Source organism: Anolis carolinensis, chromosome 2, assembly GCF_035594765.1.
Source record: "Anolis carolinensis isolate JA03-04 chromosome 2, rAnoCar3.1.pri, whole genome shotgun sequence".
In the NCBI taxonomy this organism is placed as follows: domain Eukaryota; kingdom Metazoa; phylum Chordata; class Lepidosauria; order Squamata; family Dactyloidae; genus Anolis; species Anolis carolinensis.
In genome coordinates, this window is record NC_085842.1 from 76,996,813 (window position 1) to 77,016,627 (window position 19,815).

At 36.8% G+C, this 19,815-nt stretch overlaps 2 protein-coding genes across 7 annotated transcripts in view; one reads left to right on the forward strand and one right to left on the reverse strand.

Moving 5' to 3' along the window:
- The window catches only part of cenpp (centromere protein P), a 224,474-nt gene that overhangs the window by 149,363 nt on the left and 55,296 nt on the right, over positions 1-19,815 (forward strand). The gene's annotated exons all lie outside the window — the stretch shown is intronic.
- The window catches only part of ecm2 (extracellular matrix protein 2), a 28,188-nt gene that overhangs the window by 6,499 nt on the left and 1,874 nt on the right, over positions 1-19,815 (reverse strand). For 4 of the 6 annotated variants that reach the window (XM_008105183.3, XM_016991604.2, XM_003217658.3 and 1 more), the window contains 7 exons: positions 15,897-16,213; positions 15,031-15,219; positions 12,125-12,700; positions 11,335-11,450; positions 7,403-7,538; positions 4,046-4,203; positions 3,599-3,738 (listed from right to left, as the gene is read on the reverse strand). In XM_008105183.3, the coding sequence (XP_008103390.1) occupies positions 3,599-3,738; positions 4,046-4,203; positions 7,403-7,538; positions 11,335-11,450; positions 12,125-12,700; positions 15,031-15,219; positions 15,897-16,191 (1,610 nt within the window). In that variant the 5' untranslated portion in view covers positions 16,192-16,213. The remainder of the gene's footprint in view (positions 1-3,598; positions 3,739-4,045; positions 4,204-7,402; positions 7,539-11,334; positions 11,451-12,124; positions 12,701-15,030; positions 15,220-15,896; positions 16,214-19,815) is intronic. The other 2 variants (XM_062970008.1, XM_062970009.1) reach the window with 2 other exon arrangements.

The window sequence follows — 19,815 nt, forward strand, 5'->3', positions numbered from 1 at the left end:
TTCTCCTTATCAGCTTTTCCTTCAATTTTGTCAAGGAACTTTCCATGCAATGTTTTGTTGTGCCAGCTGTCAGCTCTAGTTTGTAGTGCGATTTTCTTGTACTGGTTTTTTGTCTTCTGTGTTTTGAGGAGTTTCTGATTTTTGACTTCAATCAAAGCAGGTTCTTCACTTTGCTTTACATATTCTGCCAGGGCATGTTCTTCTTCTTTGACTGCTTGTTTTACTTGCAAGTGTCCTCTGCCACCAGATCTTCTAGGCAGATATAGCCGGTCAACATCACTGCGAGGGTGCAGTGAATGATGAATGGTCATGAGCTTTCTTGTTTTTCTGTCCAAATTGTCCAGTTCCGCCTGTGTCCAATTTATGATGACAGCAGTATATCTTATGACATTATTATTATTATTATTATTATTATTATTATTATTATTATTATTATTTGCAATTGATACACATCACAAATTATTGCAGAAGATTGCATTGAAGTTCATCTCCACTTCCTTCCTTGCTTCTTCCTTCCCTTCCACTTTACTGATCATACATATTTGAAAAGCATGAGTGAAATTTCAATAAGGGAAAAGCTCACATCCTGATAGGATAGAGACAACCAGGGAGAGCCATGGTTACTTCTTATCTCTCTCCATGCCTTCTATTGCCAGAAGGTAAAACTATGGTAGCATAGTCATAAAGTGCCCTTAGTGCAAGTTCATGAAACACATTCCCCCTTTTACTTGTGAGCATGGAAAAAGGAAATTAAAACAGGAATTCTTGAATGTTATGCGTATTTGGAATGTCAACACTGAATTCAAGAGTAAATCTATAAAGTGTCAATTCCATGTGAATTTTGAAATGTTTTTTAATCCATTCTAAAGAACAGAAGATAATTGCAGCACGTGTAGTGGGATATTTGGATGTACCATTCTTTGTCGAGGGGTGAGAAAATGGCCAGACATCTTGATGACCCCTTGATGGTTCAGAACTGAGAAACAAAGAGGGTACTAGTGTGTTCAGGACACTCTTAGTACATAAGCTGCAGCATATACTCTGTTTCTTTTTCCCATCTAGCAAAAAGAAAAATAAGAGTTCTGGCATGTAGCCTTTTAAATGTAAAGAGCTACTAGCTCTTTACTACTATAAAGAAAAATGGTGAACTCATTTGGTTGCACAGAAATATTTTTATGCCATAAGCAAATGAAATTTTGAAGCCTTTCAAATGATACTATTTTGGACTAATTAACAAAGAGTCACGGCTATAGGACAAAAAGTATCAGCAGACCATTTGTCCTTAAGAAACATCTCATTTTTCCATTAAAATAACTTTTTTCCTACCCCTACACCTTTCCCATAGCTATTGCCCAAATATTTTACATAATAACTGTCAGTTTCTAGGACCTGACAAATTCTTCAGAAAAAGAGGAAGAACTTTGATCATATTCATCGGTCCAACTATTTTTTATTTCCCCCCCCCCCCATACCCATTTAGTTAGGGCATCTGAGCTAAAGTACAGTAGAGTCTCACTTATCCAACATAAACGGGCTGGCAGAACGTTGGATAAGCAAATATGTTGGATAGTAAGGAGGGATTAAGGAAAAACCTATTAAACATCAAATTAGGTTATGATTTTACAAATTAAGCACCAAAACATCATGTTATACAACAAGTTCGACAGAAAAAGTAGTTCAATACGTAGTAATGCTATGTAGCAATTACTGTATTTACGAATTTAGCACCAAAATATCACGATGTATTGAAAACATTGACTACAAAAATGCATTGGATAATCCAGAACGTTGGATAAGCGAGTGTTGGATAAGTGAGACTCTACTTTAGTATTAAACCACATCCTCTTCCCACTCATCAGATTTTTAATTACTTTAATTTTTATATCTTAGATTACTTGAACTATCATAAATCCCAAATGTTAGAAGCCTTTCACTTCAAAAGAAATACAGTCAGCCTTTCACATCCGCTGGTTTAACTTGTGTAGATGTAATTATTCAAGGATTTTTTAATAAGTACACTCTAGGAATTTCTAGGTCTTCTAGAAGTAGACCATGGAGTCACTCTAGAGATTCCTAGAGAGATGTTCTTTCAAATTAAAAAATGGTGTGTTTATTTGTGTATTTTAAAAAACCTTTTCAACAATTCTGTGCTCCTAAACTCTGCAAAAGTGAAGGGTTTATTGCACTATTATACTTCTATCACCCATGATTATAACCGTGTGTGGTTTCTTAGGTTTTCTCTCTATTTTGAAGGTAAAAGATGTGCACCATTCATGATATAACTAGATGTCTTATTTCAGTACTTTTCAGTGTTTCAGTATTTTTCAATATTCAGTGAATTTACTGGAATACTGTGTAACTTGTTCATAAATTATTCTAGTAACATCCTAACCCAAGTATTTAGGATTGTGATCCCTTTGGCAGAAGGTGCTTTTTGCTGTTTATTGTATGCCTTTTGACTTCTGGCCTTTGTTCTGATTAAATATCAGTATGATGATAAGTGGAAGAATATCAAAATAGTCATGTTTGTCTAGTATATGAGAGTTATTATTTATGAATGTTGCCAGCAGAAAACCAAAAATTCATTTGCCATGTTATCATAACAACTACCCACCTCTGTCAAATTACACAGCCCAACAAGGTTTTTTTTCTTGGTGTCTAGGCCTGTTCCTGAGGTTACTTGGGGCACAGATTCAGAAAATTGCCTTGGATAGACCGCATCAGCTCTAGTTTCTTAGATATGGTTATCACGGTTTTGTATGGGTGAGCAGATGTTCTGTATCTCAGAAGTGACATCTGATAGAAGAAAACTGGTGCCATTTTTTGAATCAGCAGGTCAAATATACCCAGAAACAGGTCTAATATTTAAAGCACCAAAATGTGTATTGGCCAGTGATTTACTGACTACAGAGAGACCTGAAGAAAAACTTTCTCTCAAATACACTTTGTGCTGGAGTCTATCAGTGAAAGGGTTTTATATCTTTATTGCAGAAAATGTATCAGGATGAATCCCACACTGCAGTTTTCTGGCATTTGTCTAGGACTGGATGGGATTTTTCTTCTCAACTTTGCCACTGCAGAAAGGAAAAATGCCCTCATCCGTTCCATTTTTGAATGTGCTTGCTGTACCTTTTCTTGCCTCCCATTTCTCGTCTGCAGTTGGCGATATAGTTATTAATAACTATAGTGTATAAAATTGTCTTCAGACTATGTGTATCTATGACTCTATGAAACATAAATGAATCTTGTGTTTAGATTTGGTTCCTATCTCTCTCATGTCAAGCATTTCAGATAAGAGATACACAGCCTGTAATAAAGGAGTTTGAGTATGGGGGAGGAGGGATGGGAGACTTTGCATTGAGATATTTGTCAGACACAGAAGTACTACAAGTCACTCTTTTTTGTCTTCTGTAAAATCCTGCACAGTGGGAAGAGCACACTCTCTCCTGCCCATGTTCTTTGCCCTATATTTGAGGAGTGAGGCAGTCCACAACTACTGTGCCAAAAGACATTTCCTGGAATCTTTGTGTTCTATACAGTACCGTTTTTAAAATTCTATCATTAAATACAAAAAAAAAGCAAAATAAGAGAAACTTACTCATGATTGATCCATGCCAAAGGGGCTATTCTGCCTTCTTCTAATTTGTTGTGCCTTAGAACAATTGTATTTAGATTTTTAGTATGGTTAAAGCAAATGTCTGTGATTTCTTCAATTTCATTATTTTCAAGATATAGTTCCTGTTTAAACACATAGCAAGAAAAGGAAATACAAGGAAAATGTTATTAGGACATTTAAAAAATGTTTTCAGGTGAAATGCCAAAGAAAGCCAATGTTTTCCATGTTCACTTGTAAATATGCTTAACTGAAAAGAAAAAAAGAAATCCCCCTGTTATATATCATGATTACACTTGAATTTTAATTTTTTAAATAGTTAAGTATAACATAGTATTCTTGAACTCACTGGTCTTTACCAAAGAATAAAGGTACCTTGGAGCATACAAAAGAAGAAGAAAGAAACTCATTCATTTAAAAATGATATTTTACCTCAATGGAATGGGGAAGCCCCTGTGGAATAATCCGAAACCTATTTCGTGCAAGGCGCAAATAGGACAAGCTCTTCAAAGGCTGGAAAGCTAAAGGGCTGACATTTGCTTCACTCAGTTTGTTTCCTTCTAATTCCAGGGTCACCAACTTTTTTAAACCTTCAGGAAATGAAGTAATTGTAAAAAAATCATAATATTAAAATATTTTAAAATAATATTTACTGTCTTCACTTAACAATGGTGACTTGCCTCATCTCATTCAGTGACAGTCATAGCTTAGTGATGACCAGAAGACTGTTTTTCAGCATTCTCACCCAATGCATTCCTAAAATATTTGAAGGGGCATTTTTATGTTAATGTTCTTTAACAAAAGCAGAATTTGCTTAAAGTTTGCTTGCATGCAGTTTGTCTCCGGTGCTAACTAGTTACGGGTTCATAAGACATAGATGTGGCTATAAAAATTGTTCATTGAAATTAGTTATGGCATTTTATTGTATGACACAATTTTTAAAAAATTGACACAACTGCCTGACATCAAGCTTCTGCAGATACATAGGCTGTTGATAAAACCTAGGATCAAAGCACACTGAGGAAAAATAAGTACATTTTATAGAGTCAGGAGGCTGACTCGATAAGAAAAAAATTAAACTTGATTTAGTTATTCCATTTATATCCCATCTTTCTCCTTAAAAACTTGAGACATTTCACAAGTTTTAAAAATAATTATAAATAAAACACACAGTAATAAAATGTGATATGAAATATTATCAATATTATTAAATATTCTGTACAGTGATCTTCCAATTTCTAAAGACTAGGTAGATCATAGATAAGAAGGAGAACTTGGGTTTCAAGTTTATAATGAATAATAGTTGGATGTGACAGCGGCTTCAGAGTACATTGCAAGAGTGTTCACATTTGGAAACATTCAACCAACTTACTGTGCCACAGGCAGCCTGTGTGAACACATGCTACTATGCAGTGGTTCGTGGAAGCGTGTCATGTTCTAAAAGAGACTTTTCACTTCCTGGTAGCTCTGGGAGTGTGATTCAAAATCCCCATGCACTTTGATTTAAGGATATTTTCCTATGCCTACAGGCAACAAGTGCCAAGATAAACAGGTAGTGGTACAGAGAATCTATTATGGATAAATCAAGGCAGCCCTTGTTCTACACATAGTTATTCAAGGAAGTTTCCTGAGGCGAAAGGAAAGTGTGGAGCAAGGTTTCAGCTGTTATAGAGTCTGTCATGAGAAGCCAGCAGTATTGATAAACAACAGCTTTTCATTGTCAAGAGATGTTGGCTCCTCTTCCAGTTTTTCTTGTCATTATGACATCCCAGAAATCATGGAATTATCTTCTCCGTGTCTTTCAATTACAGCTGAGGTAGGGCTTTCACTGCAAAATTTTATCATCAGTTGCATTAGCCACTACCTATTTGGATTCAGGGGGAGCCATCATCTGAGGTAAAACCTTTCTCTATCTAACTGACCTTCATCCTGTATTCCAGACTCTCTGAGATGAGTTATGACATCTGTTTTTAGCTACTGCTTCTATTGGACCACAACATTTGGGACGGGGAATGTCTCTCAAAAGGATGCATGTTACTCCCACTATGTTGTGCTGTAATCAAGTTGCATTTTGCCTCCAACAATCTTTTCTTACAATTTTTGTGCACTCCAGTTTCAATCAATGTAATGATCATAGAATTCAAAGTCTTACAATTGCTGGGTTTGTGAGCAAAACAATGACCACAAAGCATTTTTGGTTATGGGTAAACTCCCAACATTTTTATTCTAGAATGAGTCACTAAATAATACATATTTTCCAGAATATTCCTGGGAAACTATTTTGACTCATAAGTCATGGCACTATTTTAAACTATTTTAGTCAAGGTCCCCAGCACCAGTTACATAGAACTAGACATCCACAAAGGATGATGTCTAAGCTTTCAGTGGCTAATATGGGTTATAAGCATTCATGAGTTTTGCTAAACAACCACTGAATATGCATAATCTCTTTTGTTCTGGAGCTTGAAAGCAACACTGAGTTATCCTCTGGTCTGTGGACACTTGAAAGAACACTTTGTGGGAATTTACATAATTTGCTGGGTTAAGCAACTGACATTTAGTCTAAAAATGAAGGGATTTTAGATCAGCAATGGGGAAACTTTGACTAGATGTTTTGGCCATGAAAGGTGAGGCTGCTGGGAGTTGTAGGTGAAAACATCTGGATGACTAGAGATTTCCTACTATTGGAAGCCAATTTTCCCATTATCAAGAGCATTGTGAGCTTGCTTTGCATTCCAAACGATTATAAAAATAAGGAAGGAATGTTTAGTTTGTATCGCTTTTGAGCATTATAAGCCTGGTAAGTTGAAAGTGCAAATTGTAGTCCAAAGTAACTAGAGGATTTAGTGGCATTACTATATAATTTCTTAGCAGCCAGTTTATATTTACTACCATTATCCTATGGAATAGGAGCCCCTGGTGGCGAAATGGGTTAAACCCGTGTGCCATCAGGACTGCTGACTTGAAGGTTGGGTTGTTGACCTGAAGATTGCCAGTTCGAATCCAGGGAGAGTGCAGATGAGTTCCCTCTGTCAGCTCCAGCTCCCCATGTGGGGACATGAGAGAAGCCTCCCACAAAGATGGTAAAACATCAAAACATCCAGGTGTCCCCCGGGCAACCTCCTTGCAGACAGCCAATTCTCTCACACCAGAAGTGACTTGCAGTTTCTCAAGTCGCTCATAACACGAAAAAAAATCCTATGGAATGCATTCTAGTGGATGCATTCCTGCTAGTAGGTCCCATAATTGTGTTTGAGAGATTTTGCTCACTGGGGGGAAGGATATTAGATGCAAAGATTAAGTATTTTGGCCACATCATGAGAAGGCAGGAAAGCTTGGAAAAGATCATGATGCTGGGGAAAATGGAAGGAAAAAGGAAGAGAGGCCGACCAAGGGCAAGATGGATGGATGGTATCTGTGAAGTGACTGGCTTGACCTTGAGGGAACTGGGGGCGGCCGACAGGGAGCTCTGGCGTGGACTGGTCACAAAGAGTCGGAAACGACTGCGCAAATTAAGAAGAAGAAGAGAGATTTTGCTTACACAACATGGTTTTCAACATGGCTCTTACATGGAGAGTTCTGTAATGTATGAGCTTTCCTTAAGTGTAAGAATGCTTTTAAGCAATTGTAGCTGGTATAAGATATTCTTATTGGTAGAATCATATGTAGGGAAAATAGACATCTTCATATTAATAAGAAACTTCTTCACCTTTAATATCAGCTTTTTCTCACCATTAATCTGAAAGCTCTTGTTACCTAAATCATCTGAATTGTTTATTGACAAAATACCTTGAAAACTATTTTCATCAATTGCATGTAGTTGATTTTCGTTTATTTTAAGTTCTTCTAAAGTTGATGGCAAACCAACTGGAACATGAACTAGTACATTTCCATCCATATATAAACGCTGTAGATTCTTCAGGTTCTGAATCAACAGAAAAAGTCAGTTACAAAATATGAGAATTTGAATTGCCAACCCACTTAACATTCCTCAGTGTGTGTTTTCCAACACTCTTTGCTTTGTGCTAACATTTCCTTTATTATTTTTATAAATGGTCTACACTGACTAAAATGTCCTCAGGCAGGAAAAAGGAGTAATAGCTTTATATGCCAAAGACAAATTGACTTGTAAAGACATCCATGAGCGTTATCAGAATGGACAATCTGTGAGAGCATTTGGGTAAAAAGAAAGGGGAAAAGAAATAAAAGCGACATTGTGGTAAGGGTTTATTATAGGTTGTTGTTGATGCTTGCAGAAACAAATCTCAAAAGTCTCAAAGAATTAGTAGTTATATGGGACTTCAGTTAAGCTGATATCTCCCAGGAGACTAACTCTGGTAAGGATCAGCAAATTCCTGATGTGCTTTGTGGATAGTTTCCTCTTTCAAAAAATACTGGAAGGAGCAAGGGGATCAGCAATCCTAGACTTGATCCTAACCAATAGAGTAGTTGGCCAATGGAATCAAAGTAGGGGGGAGTGTCCATGTCATGCTAGAATTCACAGTTGTGGGACTAGGCACAGAAGAGTATAGTCAAATACAGACCTTGGATTTCAGGGGAGCTGATTTTAACAAACTCAAGAAAATATTGAGTGGGATTTCATGACTAGGGATAAAGGCAGTCCCCAAGTTACAAACATCTGACTTACAAATGACTCACATGTACAAATGGTAGTAAGACAACAGGAACTGAGATAAATTTATCCCCAGAAAGAAAAATACACTTATCATGGGGAAAAGATGTCTCAACTGAAGATTTATCACTAATCCTTGTTTCCACAACAAGCCAATTTTTTCAAAACCACAGGGATAGAAAATGAGGTGAAATCTTTTGAAAAGGGGCACAGACAACAAAACAAACATCACAAAGGTGTTAATCCTTTCCTATTCCATCCAAAGCTAAATAAATATATGTGTTTGGCTGGAGTTACACTTTAAGATGTACCTGTTCGGACTTACATACAAATTCAACTTAAGAACAACCCTACAGAATCTATCTTGTTTGTAACTTGGGGACTGCCTGTACTAAAGAAAATAAACACCCGGAAAGCATGGGATTTCTTGAAAGAGGAACTGCAAAAAATACAGTTGCGAACAATCCCATGGAAAATGGGAAACTTCTTAAAAGGCAATGTGGCTGCATGGCAAGCTCAAGAATTAGAAATAAAAAAGCATATGTAAAGAATGAAAGGAAGGATGAATCGCCAAGGAAGAGAACAGATGTGTAGCCCAAGCTGGCAGGAACAGTATAAAGGCTAAAACTCAGAATGAGCTTACACTTATTAAACAAGCAACAAACTGGTCAGACAAGCAACAAAAAGAGAGTTTTCAGGTACATTCAAAGCAAGAGAATGACCAAGGAAACAGTTGGGTTGCTGCAAAGTAGGGATAGTAAAATGCTTACAGACTATAATGGAAATGCAGATCTGTTCAATACTTATTTTACTTCACCCCCACCCCCCAGAGAACTGCTAAGAGACCCAGAACAAATTGTTCCTCTCTTCCAAAAGGGCAAAATAGAAGATTCAGGGAAATATAGGCCAGTTGGTGTAATCTCAATACCAGAAAAAAATATTAAAACATTATAAAGGAATCTGGGTATTTAGATGACAATGCAGTGATTAGTAGAAATCATGAGTTTGTCAAAACCTAATTGGGTCAATATATATATAGCAGGTGGTGAGGAATGCAGCCAATATTATTTATTGGAATTTCAGCAAAGCATTTGATGATGTCCTGGCATGACATTTTGATTAGCAAACTGATTAAATATGAAATACAGTAGAGTCTCGCTTATCCAACATAAACAGGCCAGCTGAATGTTGGATAAGCGAATATGTTGGATAATAAGGAGAGATTAAGGAAAAGCCTATTAAACATCAAATTAGGTTATGATTTTACAAATTAAGCACCAAAACATCATGTTATACAACAAATTTGACAGAAAATGTGGTTCAATACTCAGTAATGCTATGTAGTAATTACTGTATTTATGAATTTAGCAGCAAAATATCACTATGTATTGAAAACATTGACTACAAAAATGTGTTGGATAACCCAGAATGTTGGATAAGCGAGTGTTGGATAAGTGAGACTCTACTGTAGTTGGGAAACCCATCAGATGGATCCATAATTGGTTGTAAAACTATTCTCAAAGCCTATGCTTCAGACTGGAGGGAACTTTTGAGAGGAGGTACAGCAAGATTCTGTCCTGGGGCCATTAGTCTTCAATATTTTTATCAGTGACTTAGTTGATGGGTTAAATGGAGCTTGGGTCCATCTATACCAGTGGTTCTCAACCTGTGGTCACCAAGAACTAAAATATGGTCTGTGGCCTCACCATTACTATTGCAATGAGAGCAACTGGTCTCGCAATACGTTTGTATAGTGCCGAGGCAACGGGGATGTCGGGAGGAAAGAAGCTGACTACCACGAAAGGTGCGACAACAAACCTCCTGACTGCTGCTTCTACTCCTCCTCCCTCTGAGCGAAACCTTTCCATGTGGCACCTGGAAACGGGGGTGCATTGGTGTCTTCGTTTTTAGGCCTGTTCCTGGGTTTATTTGGGGTGCTAATGCATTGGATAGACCACATCAGCTTTAGATTATTAAATACTGTTCTCTGTGGATGAGCAGATGGTGATTACTGGATGTATCAGAAACTAGAGCTGATGTGGTCTATCCAATGCAATTTTCTGAATCAGCACCCCAGATAACCAAACCGAATCTAAAGTTGACCAAAAACTGATTTGTAACTGTTTTGGTAGTAATGTTGGAGAGTGGTCACTGGTCAAAGTGGTCCTGGTCAAAAAGGGTTGGGAACCGCTGATCTATACTGTAGATTGAATGCCGTTTGACACAACTTTAACTGCCAGGCTGAATGCTATGGAATTCTGAGTGAGGAACCAGCACTCTGGCAGAGAAGTCTAAAGACCCTGTAAAACTACAATTTTCATGATTTGATAACATTGAGCCATGTCCGTTAAAGTGCTTCCAAACTGCATTGATTCTATAGTATAGATATAGTCCTTACCAAGTATGCAGATGAAACTAAACTGGGAGGAGTAGCTAACACACTGGAAGATTGTGCTAGAATTGAAAATTGGGCTGGCTCTAATCAAATGAAATTCAACAGAGACAAATGGAATTCTACATGTAAGGCACAAAAGTAACATGTACTCTTATAGCAGTGGTTCTCAACCTGTGGGTCCCCAGGTGTTTTGGCCTACCACTCCCAGAAAACCCAGCCAGTTTACCAGCTGTTAGGATTTCTGGGAGTTGAAGGCCAAAACATCTGAGGACCCACAGGTTGAGAACTACTGACTTATAGGATGCATCATAGTTGTAGTCAAACACTCATATATATCAGGCTCCCTAGAAGGAAAATACGGTGGATATAGTTACGTTCCAAAAGTTCAAAGGGTCCCTCCACCAATACCTAGAGGGTCTACTCCACCAAAAATTCGGGCTAGTGCTATTGAAATGTCCTGGACATTCTCTATTTCCTGTACCATGAATACACTTCTGCATCAAATTAGATGTAGAAATAATTTATAAAACGGATACTACTGCCTATATTCCCATACTGATCTGCATTGCTACAAATAATTTAAATGACATTGATTGAAAATAATTTTGAATCCTACAATATCCAGTAGGATTTCTTGCAATGTTACATTTCTTATAGTGCTGGGACTGCTCATTACAACTTCAATTTCCTTACTTTAAATGCATCTGGCTCTATGCCAGATGAGGTGATATTATTTTTACGAAGATCAATCCTTTCCAAATTAGGAATCCCATTGAAAGCTGCACCTGGAATGGTTGTGATGGCATTTCCTAAGGAAAAAAACATATTGTCAATACAAATATTTTTAAAATTAGCTCTATTTGTTTATCATTTCCCCTTTTATAATTCTTAATTATGGCATAATGACAGATATTATCAGTGATAAAAGAGAAATGTAAGGAGCATTTGATCTAATTCCTTGTACAGAAAGTATAAATATGGCTCCTTTAATTCCCAGCAAAAGGAGGAACTTAATATAAAGAAATGGGAAATACCAAAATGGCATCATATTAACTCATTCCTTCCCATAATTTTTACAGAACAATGTAAATAGCAAGACTAACATAATACCAGGATCAAACTACTCAGATCAACAAATGTCAGCGTTTGTAGATATTTTATTAAAGCTCTCCTCAGATTGCATTCTCAAATTTCTCGGTTTTTGAGTTCCCTAGGGAATATGAAAAAACAACCTTTCCTGTAATGGCATCACAAACTTGGAATGCCTTCCCAAAAGATTGATGCTAACTGATGAATACCTTTGTTGGTTTGCCAAGGTATTTTACATGCCTCTGTGGTCTTCATAATTTTATCTGCCTCTCAGTTGTTCCACTTGTTGGGGTTTTTAAATCATAATTATATTTGCATTGGCATTATAAACAACACTTGGGTAGAAAGAGCAGGTTAAAATATTTAAAATATTTTATTTGAAGACATTCCTTACCCACAAGTTCTATGCTTGTAATCTCTTCCTCCATGATGGGTGGTATTTGTGTAAGTTTGGCATTAATGCAGCTTACTGTGTTGTCCAGGACAGAGCATCCAGTTGGCAAAGGAGGCATTTCAGTTGAAGGTACAGGAATTGGGAAACGAGGGGGCATTCTAAATACATCACCACGCAAAATATCATCTTCTTCTATTTCCTCCTCCTCCTCCTCACTTCTTTCACTCTCTTGGATTTCATTTTGTTCTTCCTCTTTTTTGAGTTGCTTTTCAATTCTTAACTCTTCTTCTTCATATGCTTTCCTTTTTTCTTCCTCTGCTCTCAAGTTCTCCTCTTTTTCCATTTGAACATTTGTGTCTCCCTGTTTTCTTCTCTGTTTGTGGATTTTTATTCTTTTCCTTTTGATGCTTCCTTGCTTTTTTATATGCATTTCTGTTTTTACAAGTACTTCCCCTTCTTTTTCATTCCTTTGAACTTGTTTTTGTCGATCATGTTGAACTGGATTACTATGGTCATTGGGTTTTGGAGAGTCACCAGAATATTCAGATGCATCACCTAGTGAAATAGTACTTGATCCTAAATGTAAGGAAGCCATGATAATGAAGGAAACAGTTGACAGCAATATAAAGATATAAATGATGATACAGATTATACTTATAAGTGTCAATAAATGGAATAATCACAATTATGTAATAGAAAATAATTTTTCCAAATGATGCATATAACGTTATAAGGTTTTCCCTCGTATTTAGTGGCGTCATTGATAGTGAGCATAGTCCTGAATCCTATAGGTTAGTCCCAAGCAGAATATATCCATTATATCTGTTGCTGAATTGTGAGTCAACAGCTAGGTCATTCCCATTGATGAAATGATTGTACTATAGTTAGAGTTACCAATAGGTTTCAGTTTGTGGGTTTATGTATGCATATTTACACAAATACAGTCAGCCTTTCACATTCATTGGGGTTTGGGACACAAAATCCCTGTGAAAATAAATAAAACCCACAAAGAAATTGCTATATTTTAACCAAGACTTGTAATTGCAGTAACGTGGCATTTGCCAGATAGCATACTACATTGTGATTTAATAAGATTTAATAACATTAAATCACAATGTATTATAACAACTACATGCAAAAAAGAGAAAATCATTTTGCTCACTTTAAGTGATAGCTTAACATACATTTCCAATTATTGATTTTCAGGATTATATATTTCTTGCTTATGTAATTCAGCATATGCAGTATTATTGAACAAGTTAGCATGCTTTGTTAGGGTTTGTAGGCTCTTTTCATTAGTATTGTAACTAGTTTTATGACAATCTTCCTACTGTTTACCAAATTATAAATTACTATGTATTATTGCTTTCACATGCAGGATTTCTATAATCTATTTTATGTAATAATTGGATCAATGCAAAGAAGTATATTTGAAGCTATCCTTGAAGCTGCAATTTATGCAGAATTGACTGCTACACTTGAAGGGACAGCTACGTGGAGTCATGTAACACCAATATGACTGCACAGTGCAGGGTGTCAATTAGCTACTAGGCCCAATTAAAAGTGTTTGTACTCAAGTATAAACATTTAAATTGGTGTTTCTCATGATGTCTTACGTTGGGATCCACATTTTTTTTTAATGTGCCAAGGACTGACAATCCATGGACTACCACTTACACTAATTGAAATGATCTAGTATCCAATTATAGTCAGCCCTCCACATTCACTGGGATTAGGGGTTCAGAACTCCTGTGAAATTGAAAAAAACCCCACAAATAAAAACATTATTATTTACACCTCATTGGGAATGTCTTCCAGCTAAAGATGGCCATAGAGTCACACTGGAGGACCTTGAGATTCTTGGAGAAACCGTATTAATCAGATCAGTGAATAATAAAATCTGCAAAGGTCAAAAATCTGCAGTGTGGAAGGCTGACTGTATTTAAAATAATCTCTCTCCTAATTTCAAGCAACCATGTTTCAAGATTGGTCCTAAATTTCTCATTAGACATTACCTATCATGTTGGTGGCTATGGGCTAACTATGGAATTCTCCTCTTGAAGAAATATAGTTGCTCCCCCCCCCCTCAATGTGCTTGAGGTTTAGACAACTGAGAAAAATATGACTCATAAGGACTTATGAAGTGTTTGCTCCATCTCCAGATGCTATTTAACTGAAAGATCCAGTAGCCCTAGCCAGTTAACCAATAATAAAAAATGCTAAAAGTTGAGGTGCAGCAACACCCATTCTCCTTATTCCTGGCACTTCTCTTGATTTCAGAACTGGGTACCTGCAACAACCAGGAGATTTCACAAAGCTCTGTGATCAGTTGGGAGTAGCAACAGCAGCTACTCAGGCATGATCCACCCAATTTTCCCTGCATTGATGAGCAACAAGAAAAGATGATGGTGATGATATTCTGTGTGAGGGTGGACCAGTGCAAATTGGATCTGAACCAGCTGTCTCCACTGCCTCAAAGCCATGGAATATTCCAGAGTTTCCAGAAAACCCAGAAGAGGAGGGACATCATGAAGACAGCCATGAACCAATTCAGGTTGAATCTGGGCTTTCATGCCTGTATAGATGAGCCCTCAGTTGTGAATAAATAGTCCCAATCATTTTTCTCTAGGTCTCCTCTAGGTAGGACTAACTTTGGATTTATCTCACAATTCCCAACACAACTTCAATTTGCATATAAATAGTTCCTATAGAACTATGGTCCAAAGCAATATTTTAAAGGAATGGCAAATGTCAGCTAAATCTATCTATCTATCTATCTATCTATCTATCTATCTATCTATCTATCTATCTATCTTTTCTTTAGTATTTGCATGAGTTACATTATTTACATGTAAATGTCCATTGTAAAATATGTTTCAGGTATATAAGAAATTACTATACTGTACCAATATTTGTACACACAGGGCAACACTCTCCTTCAGGTATCTTAGGGTTGTCACATGTCAGAGGATGACACAACGTTTCATCACACAACACCTTCCCTTTTGAGCAGAGGCATGTAATGCAAGGTTTAGGAGACCACACAGCATTCTCATACATAATCATCCCATTTGCAAAACAGCGTCCTTGTTTTTCTAATGAAAGAAACCAAGCACAAGATCAATTTTAAAAATGTGTAACAGTGGTAATACTTGATAGTATGGTTTTGCACATCGTCAACCTCATAGAAAACTCTGTAGGAGCCCTTTGCATGAGCAAAGGCTTCCCATCTATTTCAGTGCCAGGTGGCTCTATTTACAAAACATGAATTGTCCGTTTTAAAAGTCAGCATTGTTGGAAGACAGTAGCATGGTACTGCTTTTTGAGTGTTGGGTTAGGACTCTGGGAGACCAAGATTCATATCCCTTGCTGCACAGGGAGATTTTACAAGGCCTTCTATACTAATTTATGCTGCTCAGTAAGGTTGGATGTTCTTAGGGAAATGTCACTTGTGATAACTGAAGATCAGAAAAACACTTTTGGTTAGAACAGTGGTTCTCAACCTGTAGTTACGCTTGCTGATTATCCTTTTTGTGTAGCAGAACCTATGGTATACTTCAATATGTGGACTGTAAGGTTCTCAATTTAAAGAACATTTTACAAATCATTACCTCAATATTTCTGTAGACACAAAAGAACATTGGATCGATTGCTAACTTACAGACACTTCTCTCTACTCCAAAAAATGGTAATTATTTCATGTGCTTGGAAGACAATCCATCTCACAAGGATGGTTCGTTAGGAAAACAAAACTTATATTTTCTGAGCTTACCTGGCAAAATGTTGTAACTGGATTCTTGTCCATCCAAACCAACAAGGGAATCAATTATTCCTGTAATATCGCCATAATTATCAATAAGTGGGATTATTGGTACTGGAGTAGTAGGAATTGGACGAATCACTTGTGGCTTCTTGTTTATTCTACGATATATCATGGAGCCCTTCCTTAATCCTCTATGGCGCATTCTCCTCCTTGCTCTCCTTTGCATTCCATTGTTTTCATTCTGAGCAAGAGCAATACCCAGAGAAATAAGTAGAAGAATATAAAGCAGCACTGCTTTTTGCATTTTCACCTTCTGAGGCTATGTCCTGTAGCAAAATGTGGAAGGGAAAAAATTGAGATTTGTCTCTCAGGCTAATGTGAAATAGAGTATTGTATAAAATGGCAGGGTGACATTCATTATCCTTGTTAAAGTCGTTTGTTCTCAGTTTTTGGCAAAAGCAGTAAATGTTTACTTCTTTTAGGGCATTACATAGACCACTTTATGGACTTATCTACAAAAATACAAATCCTGGACTCTCCTTAAATCCAGCACTGGTAGTCTACACCAAGGCTTTTTAAACTTTTCCAGTCACAACCCCTTTTCACCTGAGAATTTTTTTACGTAACCCCAGGTTACATACACATATAAAATAAGTGCAAAAATCAAACATTTACTGATAACAAATTAGCATTTGCAAAACTTTCTAAACAAACTGATGTTCCTTTTTAGGAAGTAGAGCTGAAGCACTTTCTGCAGAGACCACTGTAAACACTGCACAACAGATACGTGTAAATGTCTAAAACAACCACTGGGTAACATTCCGAAATTTTTTACTGTGGATAAATTTTTCAGGATCCCAACACTGAGCTAAGAGGGTCCAATTTGGGGATGAGACCACAGTTTATGAATGAATGATCTATACAACACATGGCAACTTCTAGTGAGTATCCCAGGTTTTCTGTCCTTAAGTCTGACTGCTCCATTTTAAGAAAAGTTGGGGTATACTCTGAGTCTGCAGAAAATTCCAGAGTATCCTGGAGCTTCAAAGCCATTTGGACAGCTGGATCCTGTCTGTTTTGGCCCAGTCTACTGTTCAAATTGACACACTGCCGCTTATTAATGCCCTCAAACGTCACGGGGGGGGGGTCACTCTACCGTGATTGAATGAGACCCCATTCTGACATCAGCAGATGTGAGAGGTGATGACCAAGTGCCCTCAGGGAACTCCAGGGGAGTGGGAGTGGTGGCAAGGGGACAGGCCGTCACAGAGGCAAGTTGGACCATCTGGAGACATGGTCACAAATTCTGCAGGCATGTTCTGGATCTGGGGCACAACCACCCTGGAGTAACCTGCCCCTTGAGTTCATGGTCTGAAATGGGAGCTTTCTACACTTTAAGTGGAGGAGTTTTTCCATCTTTAAACCAAGAATATGTTTTTTTTTTATTTCAAACAACTTAGCCTGACAACAGGAGAGGAAAAAAAAACCTATGCAAACTGCATATCTAGGATGAGCTTTAAGTAAAGTACTGTAAACTCTTTGGACTAGTTAGATAGCAAAACATGCTGATAAACACAGCGCTCTGAATTTTAATAATCTCAAATATTTGAATGGTGCCTCATAATTGTTCTTAATTTTCAGTGAGTTTTTTTGCATTTCAGAACTGAAACATTCATTTGCACAAAGAAAGACTTATTTTTGCTTCTCCAAAAATGCTTTCGTACAGAAAACAGTGCTATTGCCCAAAATTGCTTGGGGGACATTTTTTTGTATAAACACATTTTTGACACACACAAAAAGTCCCAAAATGCACACACACACAAAAACAACCCCAACAATTTGACTATTTTCCTGTCAGGTTGTTCCAACATGTCAAGAAACTATGTGGACAAGAAAATTAAAGTACAGTAGAGTCTCACTTATCCAACATAAACGGGCCGGCAGAATGTTGGATAAGCGAATATGTTGGATAATAAGGAGGCATTAAGGAAAAGCCTATTAAACATCAAATTAGGTTATGATTTTACAAATGAAACACCAAAACATCATGTTAGACTACAAATGTGGCAAAAAAACATAGTTCAATACACAGTAATGCTATGTAGTAATTACTATATTCATGAATTTAGCACCAAAATATCACGATATATTGAAAACATTGACTCCAAAAATGCATTGGATAATCCAGAACGTTGGATAAGCGAGTGTTGGATAAGTGAGACTCTACTGTACTCTTTAGTCCCTATGAAGATGTTATCATCCTTTTTTCAGATGTAAAATATTACATAAAATGCTAAATTGAATGTCACATTCTCAAAGTGACTTCAAACAATCACAGACGATTAGCATTTATTCCTTTCTAGCACTAGAGGAAATGTAAAATGGGCTTTCTTCCAGAAAGATTGCATATATGAGCAAGTAAAATAAAATAAATAGAATCAATACAAATGTTTGGAAGGGATAGCAGATCTCATTAGAGGTACTGCAACAGGAAAAATCCTTTCAGCCTTTATTTTAAACAACAGAACAACTGTTTTGAAGAACACCTTGAAACTCTTCAGATTGACTTCTCCCAACTTAACACATTAATTAACAAATGAGACCCTGCTGTGAGCGTCAATCTTTTTGGATGTTTAGCTGCCATCTATAAGGACTAAACGCTTTTTTTGTGGTTTCCTTAAAATTGCAAATTCTTTTCAGAAAAAGTGAAAATATTCATTTTTCAACGAGCTGGAAGCTGAATTAGCTTATTTCTGTTGATGATATTTTTAGTTCTTAAATTATATAATGTACATTTTTGTATGTTACTGTATTGTGTTTATTCTGTTAATCATAATACAGTAGAGTCTCACTTATCCAACATAAACGGGCCGGCAGAATGTTCGATAAGCGAATATGTTGGATAATAAGGAGGGATTAAGGAAAAGTCTGTTAAACATCAAATTAGGTTATGATTTTACAAATTAAGCACCAAAACATCATGTTATACAACAAATTTGACAGAAAAAGTAGTTCAATACGCATTAATGCTGTGTAGTAATTACTGTACTTACAAATTTAGCACCAAAATATCATGATGTATTGAAAACATTGACTACAAAAATGCGTTGGATAATCCAGAACGTTGGATAAGTGAGTGTTGGATAGGTGAGACTCTACTGTATGTAAAAATAGATGTTTACATGAGTTACAACTTTTGCAATATTCTCAGTACATTATCCCAGTACATTTAATTTTTTGCCTGCACATCTTAGCATGTGTTGTACTTCCATCCACCTCTGACAATGCTACAATGTCATGTCCAAATTTGCCACTAGGGGAATCTTGCCACTAGGGGAAAAGTTAAAGGTTTTTTTACAACTTTGAATTTTATGTATTTATTGTGTTAGACGTGAACCGAGGATACAGTTGTAATATATTTAAAAACACAGACAAAGTTTAAAACTTGGCATTATACCAAATGTCCTTTGACCAGTAGCTGGCCACTTGGAGTGCCTCTGGTGTTACTATAAGAAGGTCCTCCATTGTGCATGTGGCAGGGCTGAGACTGCATTTTAATAGGTGGTTTGTGCTTTGCTCGTCTCCACACTCGCATGTCGTGGACTCCACTTTGAAATTTCACTTAACTTTGAAGTTAAAAGTGAAATGAATCCTTGCCTCTCTGGATTTATCCATATTGTATTGTCTACACCAGGGTATCTTAAACTTTTCCCGCTTGTGACGCCTTTCCACTTGATAAGTTTTTATGTGACTCTGGGTATATAGGTATATGAAATAGGTATAAAATCATACATTTACTGATAACAAATCAGAATTTGCAAGGCTTGCTAAACAGGCTGATTTTTTTTCATGGCGTACAGCTGAAGCATTTTCAGCAGGGTCCACTGTAAACAGTGCACATTGTTGCCTACAGATTTTTGTAAATGAG